Raw genomic sequence first — 14224 nt, 5'->3', positions numbered from 1 at the left:
TTATGCATCAATTGTTTTTGTGATAATTGAATCGTAATAATTCGTATAATGTTATATATTAATTTAATTATATTCATATAACGCAATTAAAACGGCGTATCAAAATATAATCTTCGGTCTTAATAACACGTTAATATAAACGACGAAATAAAACGCTTAATGATCGCGTTTGCGAGAAAAAGATTTGGATACCGTCCAAGGCTGGATATTGCTCTTTGTTACGTAATATTCCCAAGATTAAAATTTTAAACGTATTCTAGCGTTTCTGTCAATGTGTATGTGTATAATTTAGCGAAAGATCAGACATGTACGTGTAGATACGCGACGTTAAAAGCTCATGCGACGCTCAGCGCGAAGTGCAAATGCCACCGTGCCATAGACGCATATAAACGGTAATCCGCGAGCGCAATGCGATTAATAATAATTTGCCGGTCGGCATAAACGGAACCGATTAGTCGGCTTAGCCAAGCGTTATGGTAATAGGACGCTATTACCCACCGACACCTGCGTACCCTTCTCTCTCTCTCTCTCTCTCTCTCTCTGTCTCTCTCGCTTTCCCTCGCTCTACCACTCAGTATTTCGTTCTCTATCTCATCATCCACTCATGTATCCGACTTCCGTTATACCTCCTATTCGCTGTTCAGCTCTGTCCGTCCGTCTCCGTCGCTTTAAACGCATGCTCTTGTGACGGCCAGTCACTTTGAGCACCGACCGGCATGTTCAATCTTGCCGGCATTTCCCATGCTCAGCCTGGTCCGTCTCCTTCGGCTTTTCGATTTTCCACGTCGATAGGTAAATCTTCTCGAGGGTGCGTCATAAAAGATAGGGATGTTGACGCGAACCCGATCCGCGCAAATAAACCGTGCAGCGACATTTGTAGGTATCTCGAAAAACCGCCGCGAAATCGTGACAAACACAAAAATCAATACTGGAGGCTGATTCGGATAACCGTGAAAAGATCCCGATAAAATATTTTATTTCGCAAAAAAAATTTCTTTTTAACATATATACACAATATATAATATAAATACATATTATGCATATACGTGTGTCGCGAAGCTAAAATTGATTCGCGTGTTGGAAAAATCACCGATGGATGACAGTTCAATTAATACAGCTCGTCCATTCGAATTTTCGGTCAACGACGTTAAAAACGATACGAATATAACGTGTAATTAATTTTCTGCCAATTAAGGCGACTGATGCCGATGCCTTCGGAAATCGGCGCGACGTCGCTCGGGCGAAGCAACACACGAAATTCCGCTCGAGAACGCCGGTGTAATACTCGCCCGGAATTAGTAATTAAGTAGCACGCGCGCACGCGAACTAGAGAGAGAGAGAGAGAGAGACATACAGACACACACATCGAGAGACAGACAATTCCGGAAACCGACTGGTGTGACGGCGAGCATAATTGCCGGACACTACGATGGAGAATTTCAATTCTCTCTCTCGCTCGTGCACACCGAGGATTTGCATACTTCGTGTTTTGTATGCCGCACGCGTGCAACGCGCGCGCGACGGCATTACGAAATTCAGCCGAAACGAGCGTGCATTTCCCTCTCGAACGTAGTTATAAACGAGTTACGTCGGGCTACCCGCGCGAATGTCGTTATGAGTTTCGCGTTTTCCCGATTCCCGCGCCCTGTCGCAAACAACGTGCCCAAAACACCTCGCAATATCGCGACGAAATAAAGGAAGGGGGAAGGCACCGTTTCATTTATTCAGCCGAAAGATCCGCGATCTCTCGAACATCGTAAATCAGCGCTATTAGCTGTCTCACTTGACTTTTTCCAGCTTTCATTTAAATCGCAAATGACACATTTGAAAAAAACGGCAATATGGATTCGCATAAAAAAAAAACAAAAGGTTCGTGATTAAATCAATCATTTAGAGAAGCGTTTCTCTTGCGATTGAACAATCTTATAATAAAATCCTAAGTACGTAATTATCAAAAATTATTATTTTACTTAACGAGCTGGTATACGCAGCGTCAAATATTGACCGTAAAATTTATACGTGTAAATAAATGAGAAGTTGGGAAGAAAACTGATATGTTCGAGGGAGCGTGAATGATAGCGTTCCCTAAAAGAAACGCTCAGGTGGGATGACCCTGTTGGCGGTGTTGCTGCATATAATAATAACAGTGGAGAGTTAAGTTTTAGCACGGGGCTACGTAGGCTAAGCGGGGAGAGCTACCTGAAATTTATCGCGGCTCCCATGGCTCGCAAATTTCACTGTAACATTGACACGAGGGATGAGGCCTGCGAGTGGGGGAGTTATTAACTGCGCTAACGATACAAGAGCCGGCAAGTAGGTAGTTGCTGACTCGTGCTTTCACGCCCTCGATCAAAGCGTTTACGCCGAGAAGTGGTTGTCTCGCGCGCGCACCACTCCGAAGAGAATAACTTGCCCGGCGTATTAGTTGCATCACCGCGACGGCACCGCTCTCGTCTGGGAGACGCGGAGGCCGTACTAAGCGTGTCGATTAATCCACTTTGGAACTTGTCAAACTATTTTCCACCTAATACGACTGGCCGTCAATGCGACATATCCCTCGCTCTTGCGCGTTTCTAATGCTAATCACTCCGACGCGACACGTGTCTATCAATTAATATTTATTATGTCGCGCTGAATCTATGCATTTTGACTAAAGAGTGATCGACGTTTCTATCTGTATACTGCGTGTCTAGACGAATCGGTAGACTCATATTAATATATATTTATAACGTATAGATTTGCGAAAGTTTCTTCTAAGATTTGTTGAATTTTTATTTTATGTCGCGGGCATGTCTTTGTTAAAAAAAAAAAAAAAAAAAAAAAAAAAAAAAAAAAAAAAAAAAAATGTCTTTCTGTGCAGGTGCAGCTGCTATAGTAACGTCCGCAGGCGGGCACGGCTTTGACGCGCACCTACGCGGACCCAGCTTCGTGTTGGAACCACCGTCGAGAATCGAATTCTCGAACTCCAGTGGCGCCTGGCTGGACTGCACGGCTTCCGGAAGTCCGCCGCCCAACATCGACTGGTCCACCGCGGACGGACATCCGGTGAACGATGTGTCGGGCGTGCGAAGAGTGCTTAGAAACGGTACTCTGGTGCTCCTGCCATTTCCGGCCGCGGCCTATCGGCAGGATGTTCATAGCGCCGCGTACAGATGCGTGGCGAGCAACACCGTCGGCCGGGTGCTCAGTCGCGATGTACAAGTTAGAGCAGGTAAACGAACTATATACGTAAAAAATTAAATACTCGTGATATAGAATTTTCAAACTCCGTAAAATATTAACGAGCACCGTGTACAATTATAATTTGCAATTAATTCGTAAGTATTTGTAAAAGTTTAATTACGTACAAAAATGCACAAAATAAAGCGCATATACGTGTATTATAAATCGGGGACTAGAATTGGTAAACTCCATGAGGCAAATTGCACCGTCGAGTCTTTTTTAAATCCTATTTATTGTGCAAATCCTATTATCATCAAAAATGTCGCGGACGGTTTTATCGCTTTATGTATATCGTGAGGGCTCGCGCAATTACAGCGGTTATTTACCGAGGCGTCCTTTAATTAAGGAACGGCAAGCGCGTAACGGACGGCTGTCATATTAGAGTTTTGCCCGCGGCTGCCGCGCACAGGACCATTGGAAAAGTCTATTAAGCGGATTACGCGAATGCCGCGGATATTTGGCGCGAGTCAATAGTAATTGCGACGGGTGCGTGGGCTGCGCGCCTCTCGCGTGCGATAAAACGCGGAATCGCGGATACGCGGGTTTTACACGGGTCGTAATCGGGATACGAACGCTAACGTTGTGTACGTCCAAACGCAATTGGGAAAACCGCAAAACCTCACAATGGCTTTGTGTAAAGGAATTCAGCTGCACCCGCACGACTCATCTCTATTTGTTTAAGAAATATTTGACGATCGCATTCGAACAGTTGCGAAAATTAATTAATTTACAAAATTTTAATTGTCTCTTCTCACGATCAGGTGATTTACGCGATTATCGCATTTCTTGTTTAAAATATCAAAAAAGAATGCGGATTCGAGACTCACTAAAATTCTTTGAATCTGCATAAGTATATCTCCCGTGATTATTCAGAGAACGTCGCCGAAGGGCGATTCCGTGCAATTATTTTCACCGATCAAGAGCAAGTCTCTCGTAGCCGTGTTCCGTTAAAGACATCGTAAAAAGGCACGTTTCTAAACGATCATTTTCAAACGCATATGCAATGCAATCCAATTGCTTGTATGGGGGAAAAAAAATGTCAATTGCAAAAGAGGATCAGGGTGAAACAGGCGTTAGAACCGAACAAGGTTCACGTCGAGCGCCGATGCAGATGAGATGCACGTAGGTTCCCTTCTGGTCGCGCAGTGTAATTACCTCTTTAAAAAAATGCAATCTGAATGCAAATCCGTGGCAGCTGCGAGGTCGACCCGGCGCGCTTTCAGGATTTTCAACTACTAACCCCCTCGCGGCCATAAAGTTCTGCCCTGGACGTGTGACCGTTAATTAAAACTTTACTTTCAGTTCTTTCTCTCTCTTCCACGCTTTCGATTTAACGGAAGAAATTTCTTTTCGCGCGTGCTCGATGAAGCGGACGTGCTTTACGCGAGTGATTTTGCGGCGAAAGTTACGAACGCGTTTGCGATAATTTCGAAAGAGTGAAATTAAAGTTCGATTATGGGGAATCTCGGAGAAGAATCTAAGTCGTCGCACACGTGCGAAAAATTAGTTGCAATCAGAACTTTAATAAAATAAAATAAAATAAAAATTATCCAAGAAACGTAGCATAATTTTTTATCAAGATAGAACCTGCTGATCGATCCTCTTTGCAAAAAAAAAAAAAAAATACTTTTTTCTTTTTAACAACACTTTTTAGCGGTAGTATCGTAATCGCACGCGACATTTCTCACGCGAGTCGCGAGAGACGCGAGAAAGGTGGGGTAACGCAAGAGATAAAAATCAAGAAACTGAGAGATAGAAAAACACGAGACAGGGGTCTTGGCGCGATTCGAGAGCTTCGAGAGGACGGGGAAGAGACGCGGGAAAGAAACTCGGGGCGATGTAGCCAGGGCTTTAGCCTCCGCGTCGTGGCGTCACGACGTCGGCCTGTCAGACCGCGCCGTCGGTGCCGGGGCTGGCCGTCGCCCTTGGAATTTCCACGTAAATAAAATCTCCGGACGAGTGTACGGTGTATCTCTCGCGCGCGAGAAAGCGACGCCGGACGAAAGAGGAAGGAGGAAGGAGAGGGGACCGTTCGTTACGCGCTCGCGACGCCTCACGCCTCGACGCACCCCCGACGTCGAGATTCACCCGACGGTTACGACATAACGACGTGTGCGACACTCCGTGTACATATACATAGTGTCGTACACACCCGCGTACAAAGCAACGTCGCTTTCAAGACGCCGACGGTGTAATTGAAAGCGAGACTGTTGGAGTAACTGCGATCGCTTTTTCATTACGGCGGCAATTAGAGACACAGACGCGAGATTCACCGCTTGCTGTTTCGTTACACACCGACATAATGACGACTTGTAATTTTTTTACAGTGCGCGAGTAGTTCGTCCTTTAAAAAAACAAGAAAAAAAAAACGGGGTACGAGATAAGCAAACACGAAAAATGAGATGCAATCGCGATTTTCTCCTCTTAAAAAACTGATTTAATCCAGTATATAATTTAAACTAATTTAGAATCATCTTAAATATGAAATAATTAAAAATCGCGCGGAATACTAAAATACTTTTTTTTCCTTTTTATAGAATATTAATTTTTTATATGCCTTTTCTTTTCCGAAAGAAAAAAATTATATATGCAAATAAAATTGCTAAGTGAGCTATTGTATTACAATTTGTACAAGATTGCTGGAACATATGGCTTTATGTGAGATTTTATTGCTGTTTGCAGTGGTGGCTCAGGCATACAAAGTTGAAGTGGAGGTGACGGGGGGCGCATCGAGGGGATGCACCGCAATATTACGCTGCATCATACCGAGCTACGTCAAAGATTTGGTGCGCGTCGTATCCTGGCTGCACGAACCTTCGTCCTACATATATCCCTCGCTACAAGGAGGTAAATGCAGAAAAAAAAAAAATCTACGTGCAAGCGGGCACAATTTCTTCCACCATCAAAACAAGAGAATTCTACGTACGTCGCGACGTATAAGGCTAATCGAGGTTCCAATTGCAGGATGCGTAACTTTTTACATCCCAAAAAGATTTGCCTGGCGGCGTAAATCATCTCGCACGGAAAGAAATTATTATTCATGAGAAAATAAATTTTCGCCGGTTTCGCGGAGAAGTATACGTTCAGGATTAAGTCGCGCCGGGAAGGTGAAACAATAGGAAACACGTGCCGCAATTATTTCATATTCCGCGTGCACGAGATGCGTGATTCCGCCACGTTGGGGCTTTTCAACGAAAACTTGTAGCAACTTTTAACATAATTAATACGAAGAGCGTAGTATTTAGACATATAAGTAATTCCTCCCTAATTGTCCATGTCGCATTGAATTAAAGTTTTCTCTCTTTACATCTCATTATTATGAGCGTTAGCGATGCGTTTACATAAAATTAAATTATATTACATTAATTTAATATAATTATATTATTTTATATTTCGTTCCTATTTTTATTTTTTCCCTTGATAGTTTATTATCGTAATTACCCCTTTAAATAATTTCGTTAATCCAAGTTTCCGTGGCTAGAAAGACTTGGTTACGCGAACCTACGAACCGTCTCGGACGGATTTTCGCGGATGTAATAGCTCGGTGGCAACGGAGGGCGGAAAAAAAAAAAGAATGACCCTGGCAGAGCGACAATACGAGGTGATTCACTGCAGTTACTGGTACACGGTGCTGCGCCAAAACTTAAACCACGGCCATCGCCTACGAAAACTAAAATTTAATATCCGCTGCGGACGCCCGCGATGAAATTTAATATCCACAATAATGCGGCGTCTCCTTCCGCAACTCGCGGGGATGCGCGAGTCGGGATTGTCGGGTTCATTAGTAGCTCGCAGAGATTAATCAGATTTGCCGCGAGCGCTATACAGTCCGCAGAAAATTGCGTACAAGAGCGCGAGATGGAAGCGTTGCACATAATTAAACATTTCGCGCGCCGCGATTTGATTAGCGAGCCGTGATTAGCGGTCGCTCGCTAAGAATACTCCCCGGGTTACGACAAAAGCTGCGTTATTATCCGAGCGTTTATATCGCACGTGGACGTAAATTTTTCTCGCTCGTGAAAGCGTTGCGCGGTCCGCGAGGCACTTTAAACCGACACCGGTAATCGCGGGAGGTTTTAACGTTACGATATTCACACTTAATAGTCTTATATTGTACGGAGAATGTTTTTTTTTTTTTTTTTTTTTTCACGTGGCACCCGTTATCGCGAGCTGCGGGTATCAGGTCGAACGTAATACGCCGCATGTATGTACATGGTGCCCGGCTCATGTACGGTATATACCTACATACGCGTGTCGCATCTATCGCGAACGGAACTGCGCACCCGGCTATAGGCTCTGGTCCGTCGAATGTAATACCTAAACTACATAGACTACTCGGTCCACCTGACTTAGCGGACAATCTATTCAGAAGGCTGCCTTATCGCTAGCTGCCGCTCTTAGCTGCACTAATGTCTCACGAGCGAGATCACTCAGCCATGTAAGTGTATGCGTATTATACGCGCTCGTAAAAGAGGAACTATCGTGCCCAATATCTATCCTCTCCCGAAATATTTCCGCTATTACAAGAACGTCTTCGTCACGAGATTAACATATATTTCAATATCAAATCCCGTGAGAAATTGTCACGAATCGGACGTTCCTTCGCTTCAATCTTCATTAAACTCGTTAAATTTAAATTTTTCAATTCTCTACAATCACAAATATTCATCAAAAATTTAAAAAAGACAGAATTTTTATTTCATCTCACTCGAGATTTCGCGAATTTGGTATAAAATATCAATTTCTATTTTATTTCTTTTTTCTTTTTTATTAAAATATTTTATTATGAAAAATTCTTTTTCATGCCGTCGTCATTAAACCTATGATTAAATTACTAATCAATATTTTTAATGAAACGGAAATGAAAAGGAACGTTCCCTCGCGACAGCGCGAATTTAAACTCGTATCTATTTTGCATATCAAAAGGTGGAATAATTTTAATATTTATCAAGTACATTACCCACCATTCTCTATGTGGGCGACGTTAGTAGCATACGAAGCAGCAGTCACGTAAAGTAGATCCCGAAAAGGTTTAAGTTTCTGGGGCAGGCTTTCGCAAGTGTTTAGGATAATTGTGGCCGTTAAACGTTGTGGCCGGGCTTATCTAAGGAAGCCTTCCTTCCAAGTTCGGTTCGTACAACGGAGAGGGAGAGAGAGAGAGAGAGCCGGGAGAAGCGTTCTCGCGTCACGTAGATCGGACAAGGGTGTAGCCGCGGAATTAGCGTAATTATCGTGCAGCCGAGTGTGGCCGTGCCCCGAAAATATCGTAACCCCAGCAGGGCGTGGCGTTATCGCGGTCGTTAAAGATAACCGGCAACGGTTTATCGGGAAACGTTGATCCCAATTATTGCCGTCGCGCATTCAATATGAATAATACGACGGGATTAGGAAGTCGTGTATTATTCATGCACGGCAAACGGAACTCTATCGGAATGTTGTTTTGGGCTCGCGAGTTTCGCGATCGATCGCCGGGGAGCAAATATCCCGTTGCATAATACAAGACGAAAAAAAGCGCGGAGCAAACTAACAGCCCAGTGATCGACCTGTACAAGTCGTTTCCTGAATCCGAAAAGGTTCTAGTCGATTGACGGCAAATTACGAGTTCTATTTTCAGTAGCAAAAATAAAAATGGAAAATGGAAAAAAAAAAACGGACAGCCTGCCACGTCACCTTCTGAAATTTTCAAGACCAGATACGGGGCTATAAAAAAAAAAGTCGACGTAAGCGGTGCCTTTGGTCCTGTACTAGTTTTCTGGGACATATTGTATACCGCGCGACGTCTTTCGATACGTTTGACATTTCACGGTGCTTTCGATCGTTTTATAGACGGCAAGTTCCACCTGCTTCCCACGGGAGAGCTTCTAGTGCACAGCCTCGAGTTCAGCGACCAGCTGAACGGCTACAGATGCCGCACGATGCACCGTCTCACGAGACAAGTGGTCGTTAGCTCTATGGCCAACATTAGGATAGCAGGTGAGTCTCGGTTATGCCGATAACTTTTGAAGGAAACTACCGCGCCCCGTTGGAAACGCTGTTTGTAACGCGACGAGTTTTCTGCCTTCTCTGCTTCACAGATCACAGAGGCGTAATGCCTCCCGTGATACTCGAAAACTCCGGCGTCGTTCACGTCGCCCAGGACGAATCGACGTCGTTAGTCTGCGTGGCGCAGGCCTGCCCGTCACCCGAGTATCGGTAAGTGTTCGCGAAAACTCGAAAATAACTCGACTTGATTAAAAAAATTTTTTTTTTTTAGTAAGAAAATCTATTCGGTAAAGTACGTCAAAAAATATTACAAAAAAAAGAAATATTTTCTCTGTCCTCGAATCGCTAAAAAGTGATAGTTTTAATTCGATGTTTATCAGTGCTTTTTGTATTATTGCGCTTAAAAAAATATTTAAAAAAAGAAGAAAAAAAAAGAAAGCAAAGAAAAAGAGAAAAAAACATCTGCGACATCTGTTCACCGTTTCAGTAGAATACTACGCGCTTAGGCGCGCCGAGAAACTCGCGCGCGAAGAGATAAGTCAGTTAAGAAACGCCGAGAAGCTACCGCACGATCAGCTGCTGATCACATATGCAACGTTGGTCGACTAACCGGTAGCGGCCTTAGTTCCCCATCGCATTACGCGATGAGTGCGATCGCCACCCCATCGCTACGTCATAAGTCGTACTAAGAAACACGAGCTCTCGCTGTATAAAAAGCCCAATAACCCTAAACGATCGTCAAAGAAACGCAATGCGGGCGAGGCCGGAAATGCGAGCAAAACGCGCGAATGGCATTCACATAAATAATTACAAAGATGGAATCTTACCTTACTGATCGCCTTCGCAGCTCTCCGCATCCCAGGATTGGCGTTTCCATCGTCCTCGTTGTCGACCTCCATAATTTCGAAGACCGTCTCCGTCGCTTTTGTTCGCTCCATCGCCCCATCGTTCCCTTTCTTCTTCGTTCACTTGTGCACTCCCTCACTCCCTCACTCGAACCGCGAGTCGACCGGATAATTGTACCTAATTACGATCGCTAATTAGCGCAATAGGCCGGGATTGTCGCTCCCAGCGGCCGCGCGTTCACTCCCGGGGGCTAATTACGCAGTTATCCTGCGCGCACACGGTGAATTGAAATTGCGCTTTCGGCACTCCCGTTTCGCGACGGTATTAATGAAGCTTGTCTCGCGGCGCTGCGACACCTCGACGTATCGCCGCTTGCTCGCCCATCCCGTTCGCGGGGCGAAACGTCGCCTTCCAGCTTCCGCGGCAAGCTCTCCGGAATCCCTCCATTAAAGAACGTTGCGAAATTGACGATGCGCGAACTCCCGACGAACTCACCCTGCCGATCGAGCGGGATTCCTCTTGTTCCATGCCAACGATTCGCGATCCGTATGCTGATGTTCCGTGTCGCGACGTGCTGCCATCTGAGCCATCGCGATTGTCGCTACTCAAGATTCTTGCGCGCCACAACGCGTCACCATTGTCGTCGCCCGCTTGACTTGTCTTGCTCGCGTGAAATCCAACTCTTGTCTCGCTCTTCAACTTTCGCGACGAGTCTTCCGGTGTCCCGCCGTTGACGAACGTTGCGAAATTGACGGTGCGCGCACTCCCGACGAACTCGCTCCGGTGATCGCGATCTCTTTCTCGTCCGATGACGACACCGACCGTTCCGCGACGCGACGTATCGCCATCTTAACTGTCGCGATTCTCGCGGCTTGGTTCACCCTCGTGAAGCGACGCTGGGCAGTCCGCGACTCGCGGTACTTCTCGACGAAGCGCTCTGACTCTGACAAAGTTCGCAGCGAATCAAGCGCAAGCGGTCAACCGTGCTCGCGACTTCGCACCTAGCTGCCCTCCTTTGACTTTCGCACGGAAACGATCATTTATAATGTCCGCGATATCTAAAACGTCTCCTCACGTCCGCGCGCAAAGACGTGACATTGAGGACTGATCGACTGCCTAAAGTGATCGAGAACGAAAAGATGTGCGGTGGTGGGGATGGAGTGGGGGGAATGTTACCGAATCTGGTGAGTTTGCTCGAGTCGAGGCGATTCCTGGAAATGGGACTTATGTTAAAAACACCGTTCGACTTCTGATAAAACGAAAACTTACTGGCGAAATAAATCTTGACGAGTATCGCATTCTATACACAGTGAGTATTACGATGGAATATACAATGCTAGAAAATATCGCATTGCGACTATCTCGCGGCTGTATTATTTGCAAAGCGGTCTATATAATTTATATATGTATATAATTTATGTTGAATTCGGGATAAAAATGTGTAGTTTTGTGTAATATTCACTCTCTCGACGGTATACATATATTATCATTCACTCCGGAATATCAGAATATAATTCGTATTGTAATTTTATATATTAATATATATATATATATATATATATATATATATATATATATATATACAATTTATTCATACACATATATATATATACTGTATGTACTTTATTGTAGGTGTATATAATTTCATGCATATGCTATGTGCATATGCGTATTCTGATTTCTGAATTGTTTATCGTGTTATGTGACACGTAAAATTATAAATAAACCTCTACGCTGAAATGTGATGCAAATTATTAATTTTAAAATGGATTTAATATCACGACACACATATATGTGTAATTGCAATTAAATGAAATACAGTTTTGAGATCTATCGGCTAAATAATTACTTCTTTACGACAAACATTTTAACGTGAAATACATTTAGAGACGCGCGTATCGGGTATATTTTACTTGTCGGTGTTATTCCGTGTTAAGTTTAGTTTAATATTTAATGTGTCGCGTATTATAAGAAAGTATTTATTATTTTGTGACTATCTTGGAAAAATAAAAAAACAAAATCTGTTTAGTATCTGTCGTCTAGTCACTGTCCAGCGCGTACCGTGTATTAAAACAAATGTCTAGACGTTTTTTCGCCGCGTACTTGTTTACTGTTTTGGTCTGACCTTACGCAACTGCTCGCTCGACTGCCGAATTCGCCGGGCAAAAACTGATTCTTGCTGTCCGCCGCCCGCGCGTCCTCCACCTTACGAATTTCGAGCGCAAGGTGCCGGCCAGATGTAAACACACGCACGTACTCATACTACCGCGGCGGTCCGCAGGAACCGGTTAGCCCGATGAATTAGCGTACAACTATCATGATGTGCGTAGATCCTCGCACGAAACCCATAAAGCCAGAGCACACACTTTTGCATAACGCATAACGCGTGTGCAGGAATAAGATTGTTTCAATTTTTTTATGTATTTATTGCATAACAAAATTCAATCAGTCATATTTCTTATGCATACGCGTTACGCGTTTATGCAAAACTATGTTCTCGGGCTTATAGTTAATATACCGCGAGGTGCCGACCGCTGAAAACCACCGAGAACTGAGGGAGAGAACGGTCCCACTACTTCCTCTCCCGTCACCACCCTTTAGGCCCGGCCCACCCCGAGGTGGGACTCGAGAAAACATGGGGGGAGGTAGTAGGGAGTTAAAACAGCGTGATATCGAAATCCGTAACATACTAAATTATAAATACAATTTCGAAACGGGAATTATAAATCTAAGATGATATAAACGTAATGAACTCTATGGACAGTTTTATCTCGTTTCATAGACAGCTTTTAAAATGCAACTTTCGTTAACAATAAAATAATTTTATCTGAAAAAGTTACACGAAAAACGTGAAAAATTATACAAGATAACAAGAAATTTAAAATTTAAATTAAAAGTCAATAACGTGCGATTCGCTATTTAACAAAATTCTATAAAGATATTACAAGTTTTATTTAAAATATTACAGGAATTTATACTGTATCGCTGTAATAACGAAAATTTCTTTCCCGCTCGTTTATTATCCGTTTATATATATTTTATAAGAAACTTATTAAATGGCAAATAAGTGCGGAGAAATATGTCGTGCGTTATGCCGCTGTGCGAAATACGAAGCGAAATCACTGTCGTTTCAAATAATGTCTATTGTCGCAGAGTCTCGTGTAACCGTGGCTGGAAAAACGGCCAGCCTCGCACGTTTTCCCGCGGCTTTTCCCATTACAAAGTAATCTCGCGGAAAAGCGGAGCGAGAAATCGCCTCTCGTTACTCGCGCGCACCGAGATTTATTCGTTCCTGCCTGCTATTGCCGTCCGGGCAGAGAGAAAAGAAAAGGAAAAAGGGCCACTCCACCGTCCACTTGCCGAGGATCGTCTTTCGAATGTCTCGTGCCGGATGACACACAGGCGAACGCGAGTACCTTTGTACGGCGAAAATCGACACTCGAGAGATGAGGAAACGCTCGCGAGCCCATCGTTTAGCGTGAGACGCCGCTTTGAGACATTTTGCATCTTTCCTGTTGCCGGGAAGAAAAGAAGAACGGTCTTAGGCTCTCTTTCTCTCTCTCTCACACACACCCCACACATGCACGAGGACGTGAATCCTTTCCTTTAATCCTCCTTCCTTCCCCCCTCGAAACGAATGAGATTCGAGAGGTAAAGGACTGATGATGCTCGGCGAGAAATGGAGGAGGAAAAAGGGAAAAGACGAGCGCCAAAGTACTCGAGAGAGACGGAGCAGATGAGGAGAAGAGAGAGCGCGATTTTGATCGGGAAAAAGTGGGAGCACTCGATTGTGAAGCCTCGCGAGAGGGTGGCACAATCGGAAGCTCTCCATGTCGCCTCGGCTCTCGAGAAGAGAGAGAAATAGAACGGAATCTCTCGCAGGCTCGCGACTCGGCATTTTCCAAGCGAGTTTTCCTACTCTTCCACCATGGCTACAATCGAACGCCGTACTTTATCTTTTGCCACTTTACAGAACGGAGAATTTGACAAACGGTCTTTTATCTACCTGCGTTTTTGATGCACACGGCGAGTCGCTATATCCAACGCGCACCGACGTCGCACGTTACTCGGTTCTGAGAGAAATATTTGCGCATTTGTTGCGTTAACGGGATCAGTTTGGTACCGTTCGTATACAATAGAGCCATTCGAAAGAAAGGTAGACCGGCATGAACGG

At 44.3% G+C, this 14224-nt stretch overlaps 1 protein-coding gene across 1 annotated transcript in view; it reads left to right on the top strand.

Annotated features, from left to right (window-relative positions):
* Positions 1-14224, top strand: part of Dscam2 (Down syndrome cell adhesion molecule 2) — an 81135-nt gene that overhangs the window by 43807 nt on the left and 23104 nt on the right. The window contains 4 exon segments of the mRNA XM_070665423.1: positions 2861-3211; positions 5905-6069; positions 9049-9195; positions 9297-9414. Coding sequence (XP_070521524.1) covers positions 2861-3211; positions 5905-6069; positions 9049-9195; positions 9297-9414 — 781 coding nt within the window.

The sequence above is a fragment of the Cardiocondyla obscurior genome, linkage group LG13, assembly GCF_019399895.1.
Source record: "Cardiocondyla obscurior isolate alpha-2009 linkage group LG13, Cobs3.1, whole genome shotgun sequence".
In the NCBI taxonomy this organism is placed as follows: Eukaryota; Metazoa; Arthropoda; class Insecta; order Hymenoptera; family Formicidae; genus Cardiocondyla; species Cardiocondyla obscurior.
This window is presented reverse-complemented; position numbering and strand designations above follow the sequence as displayed.